Here is a 15,993-nt window from a genome sequence, read left to right as displayed (position 1 = left end):
CCTATATTTTCGATCTTCGGTATGATGTGGCAGTTAAGGCATGTTTTGTGGACCTGGTGAGTGCGCATATCCTTTCACTCTGCACATATACATGAACTGCTGTCAGAGTGGGGATGGCAAACTCATCAGTTGTGCCCTGTGCACGTAGGCCGCGTATGGATTCGTAAGTTTCTACTCCGTACAGGGCTACAGGATTGTCTCTAACCTGTATGACAATAATTAAGTTTTACTTACGCAGACTGTATCCTACAGGTCGACTACACTATTGTTCTCTTTGATAGGCTGCTGCTTTGCAAGGGAATTCAGAAATGTGCATTTACACGCGACCGTATTATTGTCGATTATAAAATTTAGACATAGAAAACAGTCGCCCTGACCCTGGACCTTCTGCCAGAGACCCCGGAATCCTAAAACACCTGTCCAAATCAAGATCTCCATGATCAACATCAGCCATTGACTATTCCGCGGTACGATTACTCTTGTGTGACTGCCAGGGTCTCCTCCTATCCAAGGAGACTCGAGACTGATGGCGCATAGTCGCGTTGCCGCGTACTCTTGCGCCTGATGCTTGGACGGTGTTCATGGGAGTGCAAGCACATGATCAATACGCCTCGATTCGTCAGCTGCAAGAGCCAAAGCCTGGGTCGGGCCCGCGGTCGGTCCAACCCGCTACGTACATCTACTGAAAGGGTATTAATTGCTCTTCTTGTCGAAGGCTGTATGCTTCCCTGACGCTTCAGAAAAAATTCTTATTCGCAGCCTACCATGGCCGATGCTGTTGAAGCATTTTTGCGCGTAAGGTCTACTCCGTATGGCTGGCTGGTGCATGGTACGGAAGTTGCGCATCCCAAGTATGAAATGGTGATAGTTTACTCCATAATTTGTTGATCGGAGAGCCGCGTGAGACAGGCTAGTTGACGTCGAATTTGGCAGTGAATATCCCACGTACGGGTACCATTGCGTGGATGGGACGTAGGAAACTTGGCATTCTTTTGATATGGTGTCGAAGATCACGACTCTAATGTACCAGATGCTTGCCTTCCATACGGAGTAGAGGTAACTCCAGGCTAGAGGTTGAGTATGCGGGCTTGCGAAGCAGAAAGGTAGATCGTAGCAATTGGAGCCAAGACGTACGGAGAGTCATCAGCAGGGGGAGAGAAACCCGGAGTCTTTTTATCAGCAAACTGATCCGAACCAGCGAACAAGGCCTTTGTAGCAGTTATTTAGTGGTAACCGGCTGGTCATGAAGATGGTAGTGGAGACCATCAATCATGAACTCGTAATATGTCAACTCAAGAAGTGTTGGGCATGATGGGTCATCTCTTGGAATCGGTGGAGCATCAGAAACGAGGGAACAGCAATTGAAGGTTAACACACCAGATTTATGATTTCTGACTTGATGGCAAGGAGAAATGACATGCTGACCGTGGCCTGGGATCACCGCTATGGTATCGTCCAATGAGCCGATGTAGAATGGTTCCCCAGGCCCTTGGACGGAAGGAGGAATTGACACCCAACATGAGGGTACACGTATGTCCGTCTGCATAACCCCAATCGTCGTGCGTGGAAGGGGAATCAGTAGTCGTTGCAGACAAGCCCAAAGTGTCTTGGCCATGGTACGGTTAACTGTTTCGGGGCGGGACACACGCGGCTTGCGGTGCGCTCGCGGGGCCGTGATTGGGGGAGGAGTCCAAGGCTGACGACGCTTCGTCCTCACTGCTCAAGGCTGCTGGCGTGGAAATGGAGGAAAAAAAAGCTGGAAAAAAAAAAAAAAAAAGGAAAAGGAAAGTCTCAGTAAATGATTCAGGACTGAGAAAATCATACTTTACTACCTTAATAATACCACACTACTATTATCTAGTCTAGTCTGCCTACCTACTCCTTCTGATGATTGTGTTGCTTGTTGCTTGCTAACCTAACCCGAGACCTCACTGACCCTTTCATCTCCCCTACCAAAAGGCCTTGACCATCTTCGACACCCTATACAAATCTTACCTACCTGCTACTGATTGCTATCTTCTTCAGTTCTCATTAATTAACAAAAAAAAGGTAACTCATCATCATCATCCTTTTGAGCTCCCATTTACTCTCCTTAAGGATTGCCCAGTTTGCTGCTTAACCACTGCCAAGCGGTCGCCACGCTTGGCTGGGCTGTGCGACCATCGTCACATACCAACTCACTCTACCTTGAAATCAACAAACTACCTCGCAGCCAGCCTTACTGACTTTTGTCTTGAGTGACTTAGAAGACAGAGGCCTCATCAGCATTTCAGAATAGGGTTCATCGGTTCTTAATACAACCTGGAGGCACAAATCAATCGATCGCTGGTGTAGTCGACCCCCTACCAGCATGACGGACGGCAGACAACAGCACACCCGGCGGGCGCCAACAACGGACATTTACGATGCGACCGAATTGACTCGTGCGTTCGAGCAACTGATGCGGACAAAGAGGTTCAATTCACTTCAGGAACAATCGAGAAGCCGATCTCGCACACAATCGCCATCTCACGCTCAGCCATACCACACACCACCGCATCCCTCGCGGGCACCACCACCTCCTCCGACCGGTGCCCATTACCCATCGTCCCAGTCACCATCGCAGCAACATCAACAGCATCAATTGCCAGCATCCTCGTCTTTGAGAAACCTTCCAGTTTTTCCCTCGCCTCCTCGAGATCAACAATCATTGAAGTTCCGAAATCTCCTGCACGTTCTATCTGTCACTCCAACAAAATATGAAAACCCCGGCCTCCTCGACGAAGCTCTTTCTCTTATCCCACTCGATCGACTCTACTCCGAGGCGGAGGAAGAGAGCCAGATCATGCAGGCTCAGGCCGCTAGCGTAGGGGGGAAACCTGAGTGGGGTTATCAAGACTGCGTTATTAGGGCTCTACTTAGGTTTGTTCCTGCTGGGACCGTTTTTTACCTGATGACTCTGGACTAACAGTAGACATTTGGATAGGTGGTTCAAAAACTCTTTCTTCCAATTCGTCAACAATCCCCCTTGCTCTCGATGCTTGATGCCTACAATCGCTCAGGGCATGACTCCCCCAACACCGGATGAAACAGCGCGTGGTGCAACACGGGTCGAACTATACCGCTGCTCCGAATCGACGTGTGGCTCATATGAACGATTTCCGCGATATTCTGACGTCTGGCAATTGTTACAGAGCAGAAGAGGGCGTGTTGGTGAATGGGCCAACTGTTTCAGTATGTTTTGCAGAGCGCTGGGTGGTCGGGTACGTTGGGTATGGAACTCGGAGGATTACGTCTGGACCGAGGTCTACTCAGAGCATCAAAGGCGTTGGGTTCACGTAGATGCGTGCGAAGGGGCTTGGGATCAGCCACGCCTTTACACTGAAGGTAGGACTCTTCGATCTCATGCTACACTGTTGTAGAATGCTGACTGACCATATCTCTCAGGCTGGGGTCGAAAGCTATCCTACTGCATTGCCTTCTCCATCGACGGTGCGACAGATGTTACAAGACGGTATGTGCGAAGCCCAGTCAAGCATGGCGCTCCACGTAATCGTGTGCCAGAGGAGGTCCTCGTCTGGATCATTCATGAGATTCGGAAAAAAAGACGGGAGAGTATGTCGAAGACGGATCAAAGACGACTTATGAAAGAGGATGAGCGCGAAGAAAAAGAACTCCGTGCCTACATGGCTTCCGCACTGGCCGCGGAGATCAACAACCTTATCCCTCGGGAACAGACAAGTGGTCGGCCTGGCGAGCAAAAGACACCTGCTTCAATGCAGGACACTCCGGTAGACTGGGTTGCTGCTCAACAGATGGGTCCCGGCCAGTCTGGCCCTGATCGATCTCAGGACGGCCGGTAACATTCAAGCAATGGTTGGCTAGTACACATCCACTTCACCTCATGCGGTTACGACCGTCTTCAGGGACACTGCAGCTGGCGCTCATCTCACACCATGCTGACGTAACTTCAAAGTTCATTCCGTGTCTCTCGCGACTAATGCGACGCTTCGTCTGAACGGAACTGTTTAGATGAGCAGCAGTCGAGGTACATGCGACATGCACTCGAGGTTCACCGCCTACCATAGGATTTCCTACGAGTAGGAAGGAAGGTTAGGCCGCTCATCAAAAGCGTATCCAGGGGACGCCGATATTCTATGAGTCCTAAGTGTCGATCTCATCGATACATCGTCATCCTTTTCCGTTTTGTTGTCCATCATCCAGTATCTCAACATATCGCGAACACCGGCGGCACCTCCATCCAACGCCTGCGAACTTATGTGTGAATGAACATTCCATCATCACATGACCGTTTGCGCTTACTTTCCTGGCAGTCATTGCCAATTCTCAATGGTGTATCACACCAAGTCAAGGACTCTCCACTTTCTTTTCTGTCTACTGCAAAGCTCCTTCCCTCCAGAAGGCTGCTATCACTTACCCACTATTCACTTTGCGACACTTTCTTATTTGGATATGATTAAGGTGTTTTGAGCATTAACACTCTCGATGATCAGCATACCTTTGAACTCGGTTCTTGCATTTTTGCAAGATTGGCATGATATTATACATTTAATCTCTACTATAATCGTTCACATCTTTTCGCCTACTTTCTTTTTCCCCTTCCCTTTCTTCCTTCATTCTCTCTTGACACTCTTGATTTTCTTTTCGACTCTCCTTCTTGTTTGCGTCAAGCGTGTACGCAAGATTTGCAATTGCCAGTCAATGCCATGAGACATGGAAGTGATACCACCGCTCTGGAGATATGCTTTGTATTTGGTGATTATGCTCAACGATGAGCATGTCATCTATAGATGAAGCGTCATTGCCTTTTTGCGAATTGATCTGACTCCTGGCGATCTCAGATATCTATGCCCCATAATGTCAGCTAAACTCTTCTATGTGACATCAAAATATTTAAAAAGATCAATAGTTGGACAATTCAGCCAGTTGATACCCTCAAACTTTTCCTATCAGTCTAATTGACGTTTACTTGATCTTCATAGACAAGCGGGACGAGCGTTTCTAAAGGACAAATTCAAGCCTGGCATACATGATCAGGTCTTAACCATGCTTGGAAGTCTCAAGAGCAGAAATCCTCAACGCCAAACTCTGGGCACAAAAGCGCCACTACCCATCCAATGAAACAGCCCAAACCGACCCCAAGTCTAAGACATGCTGCGAATTCATGCAATCAAAAAGAATCTACGGAGTATTTTCCATGTTCCTGAGCAGTCAGCAAGGAAGGCCCTGTCTGACCCATCCCAGTTTAATTGCGATTTGCAGTTTTGCACTTCTCCAATGGAACCCTTTATCCGCCGATTGCCAGTTTCCCAGAACAGAGTTCAATGACGCCCCTCCCCACAATTGGGGGGGCCGGCCCAGCCCCGGAGGGTCCAGCCCAGAGATCTATAAATATACTTTTCTGTAGGCGAGAAAGGGGTGATCGGCGGGTGGCTTACCGCTTCTGGGTGCTTTGGCTTTTGAGGTCAGGTGGGGGCTGCGCTTTAGGCGTTTGTGAGTGGTGGGTTCGATTTGGGTCCGTTGGTGGTAACTGACTAAGGTCGGCGGTGTCTCGGATCCGAGGGCCGACTGGCGGCTAAGCTTGATTTGGTTTGTTTGGCTAGGACTCTTTTAAGGTTAGTATGGGAAGAGAAAGAGAGGGTGCGAAAAAGTTACAGTAGATAATGTGTTCAGTCACAGTATTATAAAGATATGTCCCTCCTCGCTATGGATAGGATGTTGGGCAGCGTGGAATCGGGAGGTATAAATGTTCTCTGAGGATATGGAGCTGGGCTCTTCCAAGCAATGCAATGTCAAGATACATGACCTACTGAATTACTCCGTTTCTAAGCTTAGAATATATCTCGAATATTGCCGTTAGTTAACGCAGATCAGTAACTAACGGGAAGGCCTCCGTACATCACGCAGCTCGAACGGAACAGTCAATGCCCCTCTGGCGCAGATCTCTGTCGATATTCCGAATCTCCTTGATATAGTACGGCTGCCGGGGCAACTGCAATTTCCACCTGTTCTTCAGATTCAACTCCCTCAGTGGCTCTAGAAACACAGGGATCTTCTCCACCGGTTCGCAGAACCAGTTCCCCATCAGCTGTAGTGTGAACGACTGCAGGCCCTTCATCCGCGTCAGGGCGCGGCAGGTCTCGACCCACTGCTGGCGTCCAGCGGAGAAATAGACTGTCTTGACAGGGTCTTTACTGGGGAGCCAGTGGCCTGGGAACGCCCAGCGCAGTTCAACTGCACGAATGCAGTCCCAGAATTCGGCGGGGATGGTTGGAAGGAGATAGGTTAGGGACCAAGTATTGCTGAACTCAAAGATATTGAGCGTGTACAACAGGTGGATGGATTCGCAGTAGCTAATGTTTCAAATCAGATGAATGAAAGCGACGAGGAAGGGAACGACACAGCACCATCGTCTCCCAGGAAAGGGGATACTTACATCAGTTTACAGGTCAACGCGAGAGACAGCAGTTGAGTCTTTCGCCGGTCCGCTCCGTCTTTGGCCAACTGTGGAATTTCACCGCGACAGATATCGCAGGTCTCGGCAAGCGAACATACGATGTGACCCATTCGGCGGTTCGGCCGCTGGATGATATGTATACGCATCCCACCTAAGACCATCTCCCAGATGAGAAGGCGCAACTCAGGAGCGAGTTTCATTAGTAGCGAGCAGTTGGGCTGGAATGTCCAGTCCATCCGTGTGTCCGTCTGCTTCTGGGACTGGCTTCGTCCGGAGATGGCACTGTGCCTTCTGGATCTGGGTAGGGCTGCTGGCTTGTTGCCTGTATCAATTTAGTCAGTCATGCATTGCACGAGGCTGCTTTGGATTTTGAGATAAATCTCGTATGGGGTGGGATTTGCAACGATGGATTCAGGCTACAGGAGATACTTCTCGACTTACTTTGATACCGCTGGGCCAGTACATCCTCCCAGGAGAAAACGCCCTGCTTGATCCTCGCCATGGCTGAATCGACACTCAAAACACCAATATATACCTTGTCGAAGTTAAATAGACCAACGCTCTCGTCACCGCCAATCTAGCTCAGCTCAACCCACACTGCATCTCAGCAGACCACGATGGGTTCCATGGTTTTGAAAAAAAGGATAACGATAGCAGGTATACTTTGAGAAACTCGGTTTTTTTGCTGTGAGCTTTTCAGATGTGAGTAGCCAGAGCCAGCGCAGAAGATGTATGGATAAAAGGAGGAATGAATCACGCGATGTCCGAATGTCGGGTCATATGTGGCTGGTGGGTGAGGGGAAACCGAAAGTAAGCGCGTCGGGAGCAGCGGTTGAGTCAATGCGATCAGGATCAAAAGCTGAAGTCCTCATAGTGCAAGTAGAGAAATTGAAGATCAGAAATAGTTGAAGTGTCGGTGAAGAAGTATGAAATGGACAAAAGGGGCATTGGATCTAAATAAAGGAAGGGGGAGATAACACTATGATTCACTGATAAGACCCTTCTGATGGTCTCCGAGTACTTCTACCAAAAGTTCTTATCGGTGCTTTTCGGTAGGAGCAACACCCGATGATTTCCGATGTGGTGGATATCCCGATGTAGTACGGAACATGGAGTCCGTAACCAGCAGTTCTAATATACTGAAGTGCCGGGATTTCGAGGGGCGCTTTTGTCCACAGTCCATATCCATACTCCTCTAAGGCCCACTCAGCGGTGTAATACAGCCTTGCGATTCATGTCTCTGCTGGGAGTAAAATCCATGAGTCTTACCAAGTAGTTGCTAAACAGTACCCGAACTACTGAGGGATTCTGAGAAAGAGGAGGGAACAGGTCTTTTGCACAATGCCAGCATTTGATTTCAAATCACTAACTGTTCGTGGTATCATGGTCATGAGTTGCACTTCATAAACGAATGACGAATTCCTCCCTGCAGATCCCTAGTTTATGCAAATGAGCGACACTTCATGCAAGCATTTGGCCAGCAAAGTCAACAAAAAGTAATGATTGAGCCCTACCCTCCTCCGTAGTGAACGACCCGACGACTTATCTGGCACAAAGGAAACAAAAGTATGTGGGAGATTTGCATGCCTATTGAGCGGTGGCGGTAGGGCTACTGAGTCCTAGAGTGTTAGTCGGACATGGCACTGTCAGTCCCTGATACAGCATTGACAGTCCCGCTGGTTGGAGCTTGTCAATAGTCTTTTCCGGTGGCACGGTGCCCACATAGGCGTTAAAGTTGTAGATGCCGCAGATGCAGCTGTCGACAATGTCTTTCAGACTCGTGTCGGACATGACGGTTTGCCCATTGCGCAGGAGTGAAAACTGCTGTTTGCCGACGCCCATAGGTGCTGAAAAGGCGCTGGCACCGGCCTGTGCTTGGAACGTCTTGCTACTGCTCCCTGAAGTCACCTGAACAGTAGCGGGTGATTTGAGCAATGAGACAACAAACACCTCATCTGTCATTGACTCGTACCCGTTTGGTCGTCCGCGGAAGAAGTTTCCGCTTGAGTTGTTTGGATTTCCCTGCATGGTAGTGTCCGTTGAGTCGCAATTGATGTCCTTTGGAGTTGGTCTATACCAGTAGATCAACTTGTCTTCGGTGATGTAATTGTTGGCGGACTTTTCGCCGGCCTTATAAGCAGCAATGAAAGGTTTGGACATTTCCAGCCATCCATTGTGCGGCCTTAAAGAAGCGGTCAGCGCTATACCAGGCAATAAGAGTTACAATCACCTACATATCCATCACCCATTTGGAGGCACCATCATCTGTGTGAGGCGAGGACAATGGTCCGATGTAGTGGGACTCTCCGTAGTCATTCCAGGTGACTATCTCAATGAACCGTGGCCCGAGATTCAGAATCTCTTGCCATCTGTCATACCAGAGAAGATCTGAGGGAAAGACCCAATTCTTGCTATAGGGAACCTCGCCGCCGAAATGAGTTGAGAACCAACCGGAGACAGCTGATTTTCTGTTAGCCAAAGTCAAAGGTTGGGAGCTTCGAAAGACTCACGTGCAATATACGGTTTTCCATTTAGGGCCGCGATGTATTTACTGTCGCCTTCTGCAACGCTCACGTTATGATCTGGGGTCGGCGCTTTGTTGTTGTCATTGTTAGGCCAAGCCATCCAATTAAGTGCACATTGGATAGCATTGAAGTCTCCCACCCCTGGATGAAAATTCGGTGCGAAGAACACTTCGGTGCCAGCAGCGGAGTTCAAGGCAGGAATATCAAGGCCGTCACCGGCAAATGAGGATGCAAAGACCTTACCATCTACCTTGAGCTGTGCAGGTAGACTGGCGTATTGTCTGATCTTCTGTCCCACGGCAGTGGCTTGTCCAGTGTTGTACCAATTGAAATCAAATGAGATGAAGACTTTCATGTCATTTCTCGCGGCTGATTCGTAGGCAAAATTGAGCTGCGTATCAGTGTACGGATCCACGCCAATGTTCAAAGCGAATGCATCTATTCCCAATGCTTTCGCACGTTGCATGTCATCATCGTAGTCCGCGGCGCTCTGGCGGTTGCTTGTGATGCCGATCTAAAGTGAAGTCAAATGTCAGTCATTTGCTCCGGGCTCAACCTAGTCAGGCTCTTGACTTACCATAAAATGACAGAACACAAGTCTGTCAGTGCTACTGACCTCGGTAGAAACATCGGCTGAAAAAGGCTTTGGCATCGGAATGGCAGTCGCCAATGCTGACAGTCCAGCGAGGGCAAAGGAGAGTGATTTGAGAAGTATCATCTGCAGACAATCAGCCTTTACTTGAGAACAAATGCAGCAAAGCAAACGAGTGCTTCAACGGATAGAACCGACCATGATAGTGTAGAAGGAACGAATTTAATAAGCTAAATGATTTCAACAAGCCAAAAGGAAGGAGCGTTTCGAAGAAGCCAGATTTGGCAGTGTGCTATTTTGTCAACACATTCTGAGAGCAGAGACGTCTGAAGGAATGGCCTTTTTGTATTCAAACAAGAATGTCGAGGTCAACTCTCACTGGCCATTGCGAAGGTCCATATTACGGTTGCAGTGTGCCCAGCAAAGATCTCGGATATTTCGTTCCAAGTTGTTCATTGGCCTGAAAACAAGCCTCAGGACTGTAGCAGCGTCTCATCATGAGGCCAATGGTTGCAACGGTATCACACGAATCTTGTCAAGACGCTCTTTTTGGGCTGAAGTGTCCTGTCTCAAATGCTTAAGGGCAGTCCCAATAGCCAGGTTTATTTTGGCGCCCAGACAGATGGAAACGTTCCAGTCAGGAACTGAAATCGATCGGGTTTCAGCAAAGGCCACGGGAACATTAGAGTCAAACGACGGCATCATCTGGGAAAAGAGAAGCTTAAAGTTTAATGTACGATCTGTCCATGACTTGATTGATACTAGAAGCTTGAGAGATCAACATTCTTAGATTGATTCGGATAGTCCCAATTGGACCCTAAGAGGGTTGAGGGACCCAGAGCAGAACGCCTTAAACTGGGTCATCTGTCTCCATGAACATAATTGACGATGTTCTTTGAGACTATCAGATGTCGTCATTCCTTTAACGATGTGAAGAGCATAATTCGTCTACATCTTCGAGCCTCATGGTGGGGGTGGCGGGGCACAACAAAGACGAAACAGTGCATAGCCAGCCTGCAGAACGGCATATGCCGTACACCATGTCGCAACTTATGCCGACAATGAGCTTCTGTAACCCTGAGAAGCCATGAATCCAAAGTCAAGTTTGCGGGGTAGCATTCCTGGCCGGTCAGCCGCGCGATCTCATCACCGGACGTATGGAATCTATGTGGCCGTGGGCTTGTTTGGCTATGATTGGGGAAGGGAGGGCTCCGAGTATATGGAATATGCTCTTAATCTGGAAGATTGCAGTCATAAGGGTCGCTGTCGGTAAATGCAGCACTCGAAGCACTTGATGGTTCTAGATGTGGCGCGATGGCTTGCGACCTTATTCGAACCACTGGTGCACTGTGTTTTCGGTTTGTGTAACGCGAAGTTGGATATTCAAACCCGTGTGATGTCGGCATGATTTCAACTGTCTCTTATTGGAGTCTCTGAGAAACACGCGGTAGTAAGTCCTAGGGTCGTTGTAACGATTCTTGCGCCGCCATCCCTGCCTTCAGTTGCATCTAAAGCCAGAGATCGGCGAAAAAGATGTAGATAAGTTTTAACAGTTCAAACAGCTTGCAGCTATAGGTCCGGTGAAAGGGAAGTTGTCGTATCCGTCCAGCACCTGTGTCACTGAACGCGCAGCTCTGGCGATATCCATGATGTTACTGTTTCATGTCTGCGAGTATGTATCCTTGGAGAGTATACGGAGGCATACGGGGTTGTACTAAGAGGGTCGGCAAATCGAATATATTGGCTCAAGACGGGTTGCATCATACCCATAAGATAAATGAATCATAGGCTACTTAGCCCTAATGTCTAACTCTGTAAGCAACCTAAGTAACTCCCTCCGTCAGCGCTCAGGGGGTAGAAGTCAAGAACGAGGACAGATTTCTACAAGACGGCAAACGCAGAGACGTAGCTCACGGAGCTGTCAGTCACATTAACTGCGTCCGAGCTACGCTCATACCGAATAAAATGAAAGGCGCCCTTCTTCCCGTCCTCCTGGGTCCTGGTTGCTTCAATGGCGGCCATGATCACCCCAATGGGATGACGGCCGCATACCGTATTACCTGTTCTCTGTATGACATCAAGAAAATTCTCGGTCTCTCCTGTAGCTATGGCAGCCATAGTTGCGATATCGAAAGCAGAAATGCTCTCATGAATCGCTGGCTCACGACTGTTAATACGGTCTCTCCGCTGGAGGGAGTGACCCGCTGACACTAGCTCAATTCTTTCTTCAAACTCATCCAGATCATTGCTCGGCTGAGGCAGAGCATCGGCGGAAAGGGGAAGCTTCGGCCCAGGCTTGGGAGCTTGAGGGACGTAGTATGTGTAGCTGAAGCGAAGGCCCCAGTGGCAGAAATCGGAGCTAATCACAAACACATTGGAAGGATCTTCCAAGTAAGAAGCCAGTAAAGCTCCAAAGGCTTGCTCTGTAGATGCAGAAGTGCTTCCGACCAGGATTGGTACCAGAGGCGGATATTGAGATGTTCGTTTGGTGGGATGTTGTAATTGTAGGAGTCGGTGGATATAGGGCAGATGAAGCTCAATACTGTGTTCGTCCTCGTCGACCGACCGGGTCATCGTTGTAAAACTGACTGTTGACCCGTTCGGTTTGACTGCTTTTGCCGAAAGAAGCTTAGCGATAAGCTCAGTGTCAAGCGGTAGAGGCTCGTCTGAAAGCGGGGTGTAGTAGGACGTAAGCTGGGGGAGAGCGAGTGTCGAGAGATAGTGGTGATGCGATGGACCTAGGATGAAGATCCGTTTCCTAGTCTCAATCAGTCAGCAAATAACAACAGCAAGCCATAAGCAGGGCCATTTTCTCACGCCTTGGACAAGTCCAGAGCTCTGTATGCGTAAGCTGCACATGGTCCTGAGTAGGCATAGCCCGCGTGACTGGATCATCAGCACTAACTCCTGAGTATGATGCTTTTTCCCAGTTCTCTATGATACATACGGGGCAATGATAACTCGGGAGCCAGGTACGGGCAGGGAGCCGATTCCCTCGATTTCGTTGGGGACATGGGCGAGCCACTGGTCCAGTTGGCGGGTCAAAGTGCTTCGATTGTCAGAGTACCATGAGCCTGCATGGGAGGGCTCTCTGGACTGCATAATGTCTGCTTTTCCCTTCTTTATATTCACGATCTTAGCATATATCTTGGAGGCTGTAGTGCTAACGTCTTCAGTTATGGTTGAACAGGTTGGAGAGGCGTCGTCCATGGAGGGCGGGGAAGTGGGACATCGTCATAGTGGAGACTGGCAACACAAGGTACTAGAGGCTAAATCTGTAGGCTAAGCGCTTACGGCCTAATAATAAACAGAGAATACTCCGTACCGAGTCCCGAATTACCTCGATGGAAAATGCACTTCCTCCACCAGATCTTTTCAGCTAATATTATTAGTCGTGATGGTTGCTTATACCATCAAATAATTGCTCCCTCTGACTGCCTGTCATTGGATGGACTGTCTGGATTTGCGTAGTTGTCCGTATTGTCACATCTGTCTACAGAGAATTATATAAGTATGTAATCGATATTCCACTCGGCTCGGTATAGACCTTCCACGAAACACGCTACAATATCACCTAGTACTTACATTTCCGATCCTTGAACAATTTAGCAGTATTCAACACAGTGCCATTCCGAATTGCCACAACCTCATGTGTCAGATGCGAGCAATTGTGGAACGTCAGTCTGCTTCATCCATATGCTGTATCCTGTGCATAGCGGAATATCTCTGGAGAGGGCGGACTAGTGAATCTAGTCCATTATAATGACCTGCAGCTCCGTTGGTAATGGACCATGGGGCATTCGATTGTTCAACTCGTTCGGGTGAACGTTGAAGTTGGCAATTGGGGCATTCCGCTCGTAGTAGTTGGCATGGCCAGAGAGGACCAAGTCAACATTGTACTTCCAAAACAGCGGTTCCCAGACCTCGCGGCAGTTCTCGCAAATGCGTCACTCTGGTTCTTACCGCCGACATACCAGGATCTGTGGCAGGCTGAATAGATATTCCTCGTTAGTATTAAATCATGTGCTCAAGTACTTGGTCTGCGCTTTTTAACAACAACCCATGAGATCTTAGCCCGATCAACAGAGGCCAAATCCTTTTCAAACCAGTTAATTTACTGGTCGTTAAGACTGAAGGGACCGCTATCTTCGCCTTAAGGTCCAGTAGGCTCATCAGGACCAACTATCCCATGCCCAAGATCTGTTTCAGTGTCAAGTTGGATGCAGTGGACCGTCCCATTGTCAAATCAGTACCAGAAATTCTCCACACCACCAGACTGAGCGCTGGGCATGCGGAAGTGGTTTCGGAAGCCGGTAAAGTTAGTCTGGCCAGGCATGCAGATGCCAACATTGTACGTGATGTTGTGGACCCTACCAGTGGTGCCATCATTAACGCCTATGGTGGCGGTTAACAGATGATTAAAATATGTATGCTAGAGGGAGGCACATACAGTTAGATTCATGATTACCAGGACCAAACATATACGGCTCCTGAGCAGTAATAACTGCCAGTTCGACGTAATTCTGGTTCAGCAGGCTCTCACACACTTTGGCACCATCGGCTATGGTGATGTTAGGAAGGAACCCCTGGATCTCCTCCTTGAGCTAATAGCCAGCGTACGCAATGTCACCAGCTGAGAGATGTTAGATCTCTGCTCCCGTAGACGTTATTGTGAGAAGGTTTACGGTGCCAAAGGAAGTCAGCGCTGACTCCTTGAGTCACTTAGGACTGGAGTGTATTGTTATCGTTAGGACCAAAAGGATTATGAGCCCCCTTTCCAACACTTGTGGTGAGACCCATAGCACCCATGAGATCCTTACACCGTGGCGACGGTGTGAGGAGTCTGGTCACCTGCCTGACGGCTAGTCTTGAAGGTGTAGGGAGAAGTTGCATTGCTATGCTGAGGCAGGTAGTAGTACAGTGTATCAGCTTCCAACTCGGCTATTGAGACATGATTGCTGTTAATCATGGAAGTGGTATAGATTATGGAGGCGCTAGAAGAGACACATCGGTTTAGAAGCTTGGGGCTGCGCCCAAAGCAAACTGTTGGATGAGGCAACTGCGAATAGGTGTTCCAGCTGACGGTCATGCCGTGTGGTCCGCCATATGCCAGACGAAGTTGCATAGGATAAGTTCCATTCTTCTGGGTGGTAGGAGTCACGATGAAGCCAGTGAAGAGGGTTAGACCCTGCGACGGCAGTTAAAACCTGAAGATGCAATACCATCCATTGTAGGAAAATTGTGGGATGTTTTCGATCGAGGAACAAGGAAGATGAAAGTCTTATGTCTGATTATACATAGGTTACTGTCGAAACACTTTCCAGGTAAATTCAAATCACCCTAGGTATAGTCCTAGTGATGAGTGCTATACCTATCATTTAATCATATTATTTAGCACGTGCATATCAAATGCTTCCATAATTGGTTTAGATAGATTCTATTGCGAAAAAGGCTAGGGACTGTGTGCTTTTCGAATCAGTCTAATATCAACTAATCAAAGCTTAACCAGTCAAATCAAGGTATGAAGAGGTTGGCTTTTGATTGCAAATCCTGGCAGCCTTTCTGGCTGATCAATCTATACAATCTTAGACGGGTGCATAAGTCACCTTGCCTAGTTGTTACATGAAATCAATAGCCGAAATAACTCCCGCAAGCACCCAGTCCTGGAGGAGTACTCCGTAGACGAGGAGATCAGATCAAGGCACTGAGTGGAGACTTTCTCGGGCATGTAGGAGTCGGGAAGCCGAAAGATGGCAACTGGCCCGAGCAGTCAGTAGTTGTTTAATAATATATAATCAACGGTATTTCAGTTGCTCCATGTTCGCATGTAGTCAAGAATGACGATGGATGTCCCCCATAGGGCCATGGGGTTTGACTGCTTGCTCTTTGGATTCCAGGTTGGACCCCGTCCTGCAGACCAACGGCTGCAAATCTCGACGCATCTGGGGGCATAGCTCGTTCTGGACCCTGGTATTGTGCAGTTCTGTGCACAGCGCACACTGCCCCAATGTCCCTCATTGGCGGACATGAACTGGCCATACCAGGATCCTGTCTCGAGTTATAATTCAATACAATTACAAAAAGACTAAGGTAACCTCAAGGAGATAGGCACGGCTTACCGGCATGTCATTGCATCGTTCCTGAATTACATATATCAGCCCTTCTTGCGTTGGTTCTGACGCGAGCTTGCTCTGGGCTTTTCAGATATGTATGGACCTGCGCTTTCCCCCCTCTCAATGATTAGGTTTTTTTGACGCAGATATATGACGAGCTCTGGATTGCACCCAGTGAAATGAGCCCTTTTCATTAGTACCTTCGATGAAACTAGGGGATTCCAGGATCATTTCTCTGTTGCTCTGCAACCTTGATGGCCGCAATTACATTCTTAATCTCAACCGTCTCAGTGGGCGTATCCCAAC

At 48.6% G+C, this 15,993-nt stretch overlaps 5 protein-coding genes across 5 annotated transcripts; 1 reads left to right on the top strand and 4 right to left on the bottom strand.

The window, feature by feature from the left end:
• Nucleotides 1-173: 173 nt before the first annotated feature.
• On the top strand, nt 174-5,412 carry png1 (peptide-N4-(N-acetyl-beta-glucosaminyl)asparagine amidase). Its single transcript, XM_744439.2, has 4 exons — nt 174-2,049; nt 2,247-2,901; nt 2,966-3,366; nt 3,427-5,412. The coding sequence occupies exons 2-4, from the start codon at nt 2,351-2,353 to the stop codon at nt 3,840-3,842; spliced, it is 1,368 nt and encodes a 455-aa protein (XP_749532.1). The 5' UTR covers nt 174-2,049; nt 2,247-2,350; the 3' UTR covers nt 3,843-5,412.
• A 243-nt stretch (nt 5,413-5,655) lies between these two features.
• On the bottom strand, nt 5,656-7,595 carry AFUA_2G03990 (uncharacterized protein). Its single transcript, XM_744438.2, has 3 exons — nt 6,899-7,595; nt 6,437-6,779; nt 5,656-6,353 (listed from the first exon to the last, which is right to left on the bottom strand). Exons 1-3 carry the CDS (start codon nt 6,957-6,959, stop codon nt 5,900-5,902), a joined length of 858 nt encoding a protein of 285 aa, XP_749531.1. The 5' UTR covers nt 6,960-7,595; the 3' UTR covers nt 5,656-5,899.
• A 22-nt stretch (nt 7,596-7,617) lies between these two features.
• On the bottom strand, nt 7,618-9,700 carry AFUA_2G03980 (glycoside hydrolase family 71 protein; the record flags this gene model as incomplete). Its single annotated transcript, XM_744437.2, has 4 exons — nt 7,618-8,639; nt 8,692-8,917; nt 8,968-9,496; nt 9,560-9,700. The coding sequence occupies 4 exons, from the start codon at nt 9,698-9,700 to the stop codon at nt 8,045-8,047; spliced, it is 1,491 nt and encodes a 496-aa protein (XP_749530.1). The 3' UTR covers nt 7,618-8,044.
• A 1,580-nt stretch (nt 9,701-11,280) lies between these two features.
• AFUA_2G03970 (protein MEMO1) lies at nt 11,281-12,804 on the bottom strand. The gene is made up of 3 exons (XM_744436.2): nt 12,522-12,804; nt 12,392-12,460; nt 11,281-12,332 (listed from the first exon to the last, which is right to left on the bottom strand). The coding sequence occupies exons 1-3, from the start codon at nt 12,782-12,784 to the stop codon at nt 11,456-11,458; spliced, it is 1,209 nt and encodes a 402-aa protein (XP_749529.1). The 5' UTR covers nt 12,785-12,804; the 3' UTR covers nt 11,281-11,455.
• A 91-nt stretch (nt 12,805-12,895) lies between these two features.
• On the bottom strand, nt 12,896-14,699 carry AFUA_2G03960 (purple acid phosphatase family protein; the record flags this gene model as incomplete). The annotated part of the gene is made up of 3 exons (XM_744435.2): nt 12,896-13,509; nt 13,844-13,969; nt 14,397-14,699. 3 exons carry the CDS (start codon nt 14,697-14,699, stop codon nt 13,324-13,326), a joined length of 615 nt encoding a protein of 204 aa, XP_749528.1. The 3' UTR covers nt 12,896-13,323.
• Between the last annotated feature and the right edge of the window lie 1,294 nt (nt 14,700-15,993).

The sequence above is a fragment of the Aspergillus fumigatus genome, chromosome 2 (assembly GCF_000002655.1).
Source record: "Aspergillus fumigatus Af293 chromosome 2, whole genome shotgun sequence".
Taxonomy (NCBI): domain Eukaryota; kingdom Fungi; phylum Ascomycota; class Eurotiomycetes; order Eurotiales; family Aspergillaceae; genus Aspergillus; species Aspergillus fumigatus.
The sequence above is the reverse complement of the archived record's forward strand: the minus strand, read 5'-3'. Positions and strand labels throughout refer to the sequence as shown.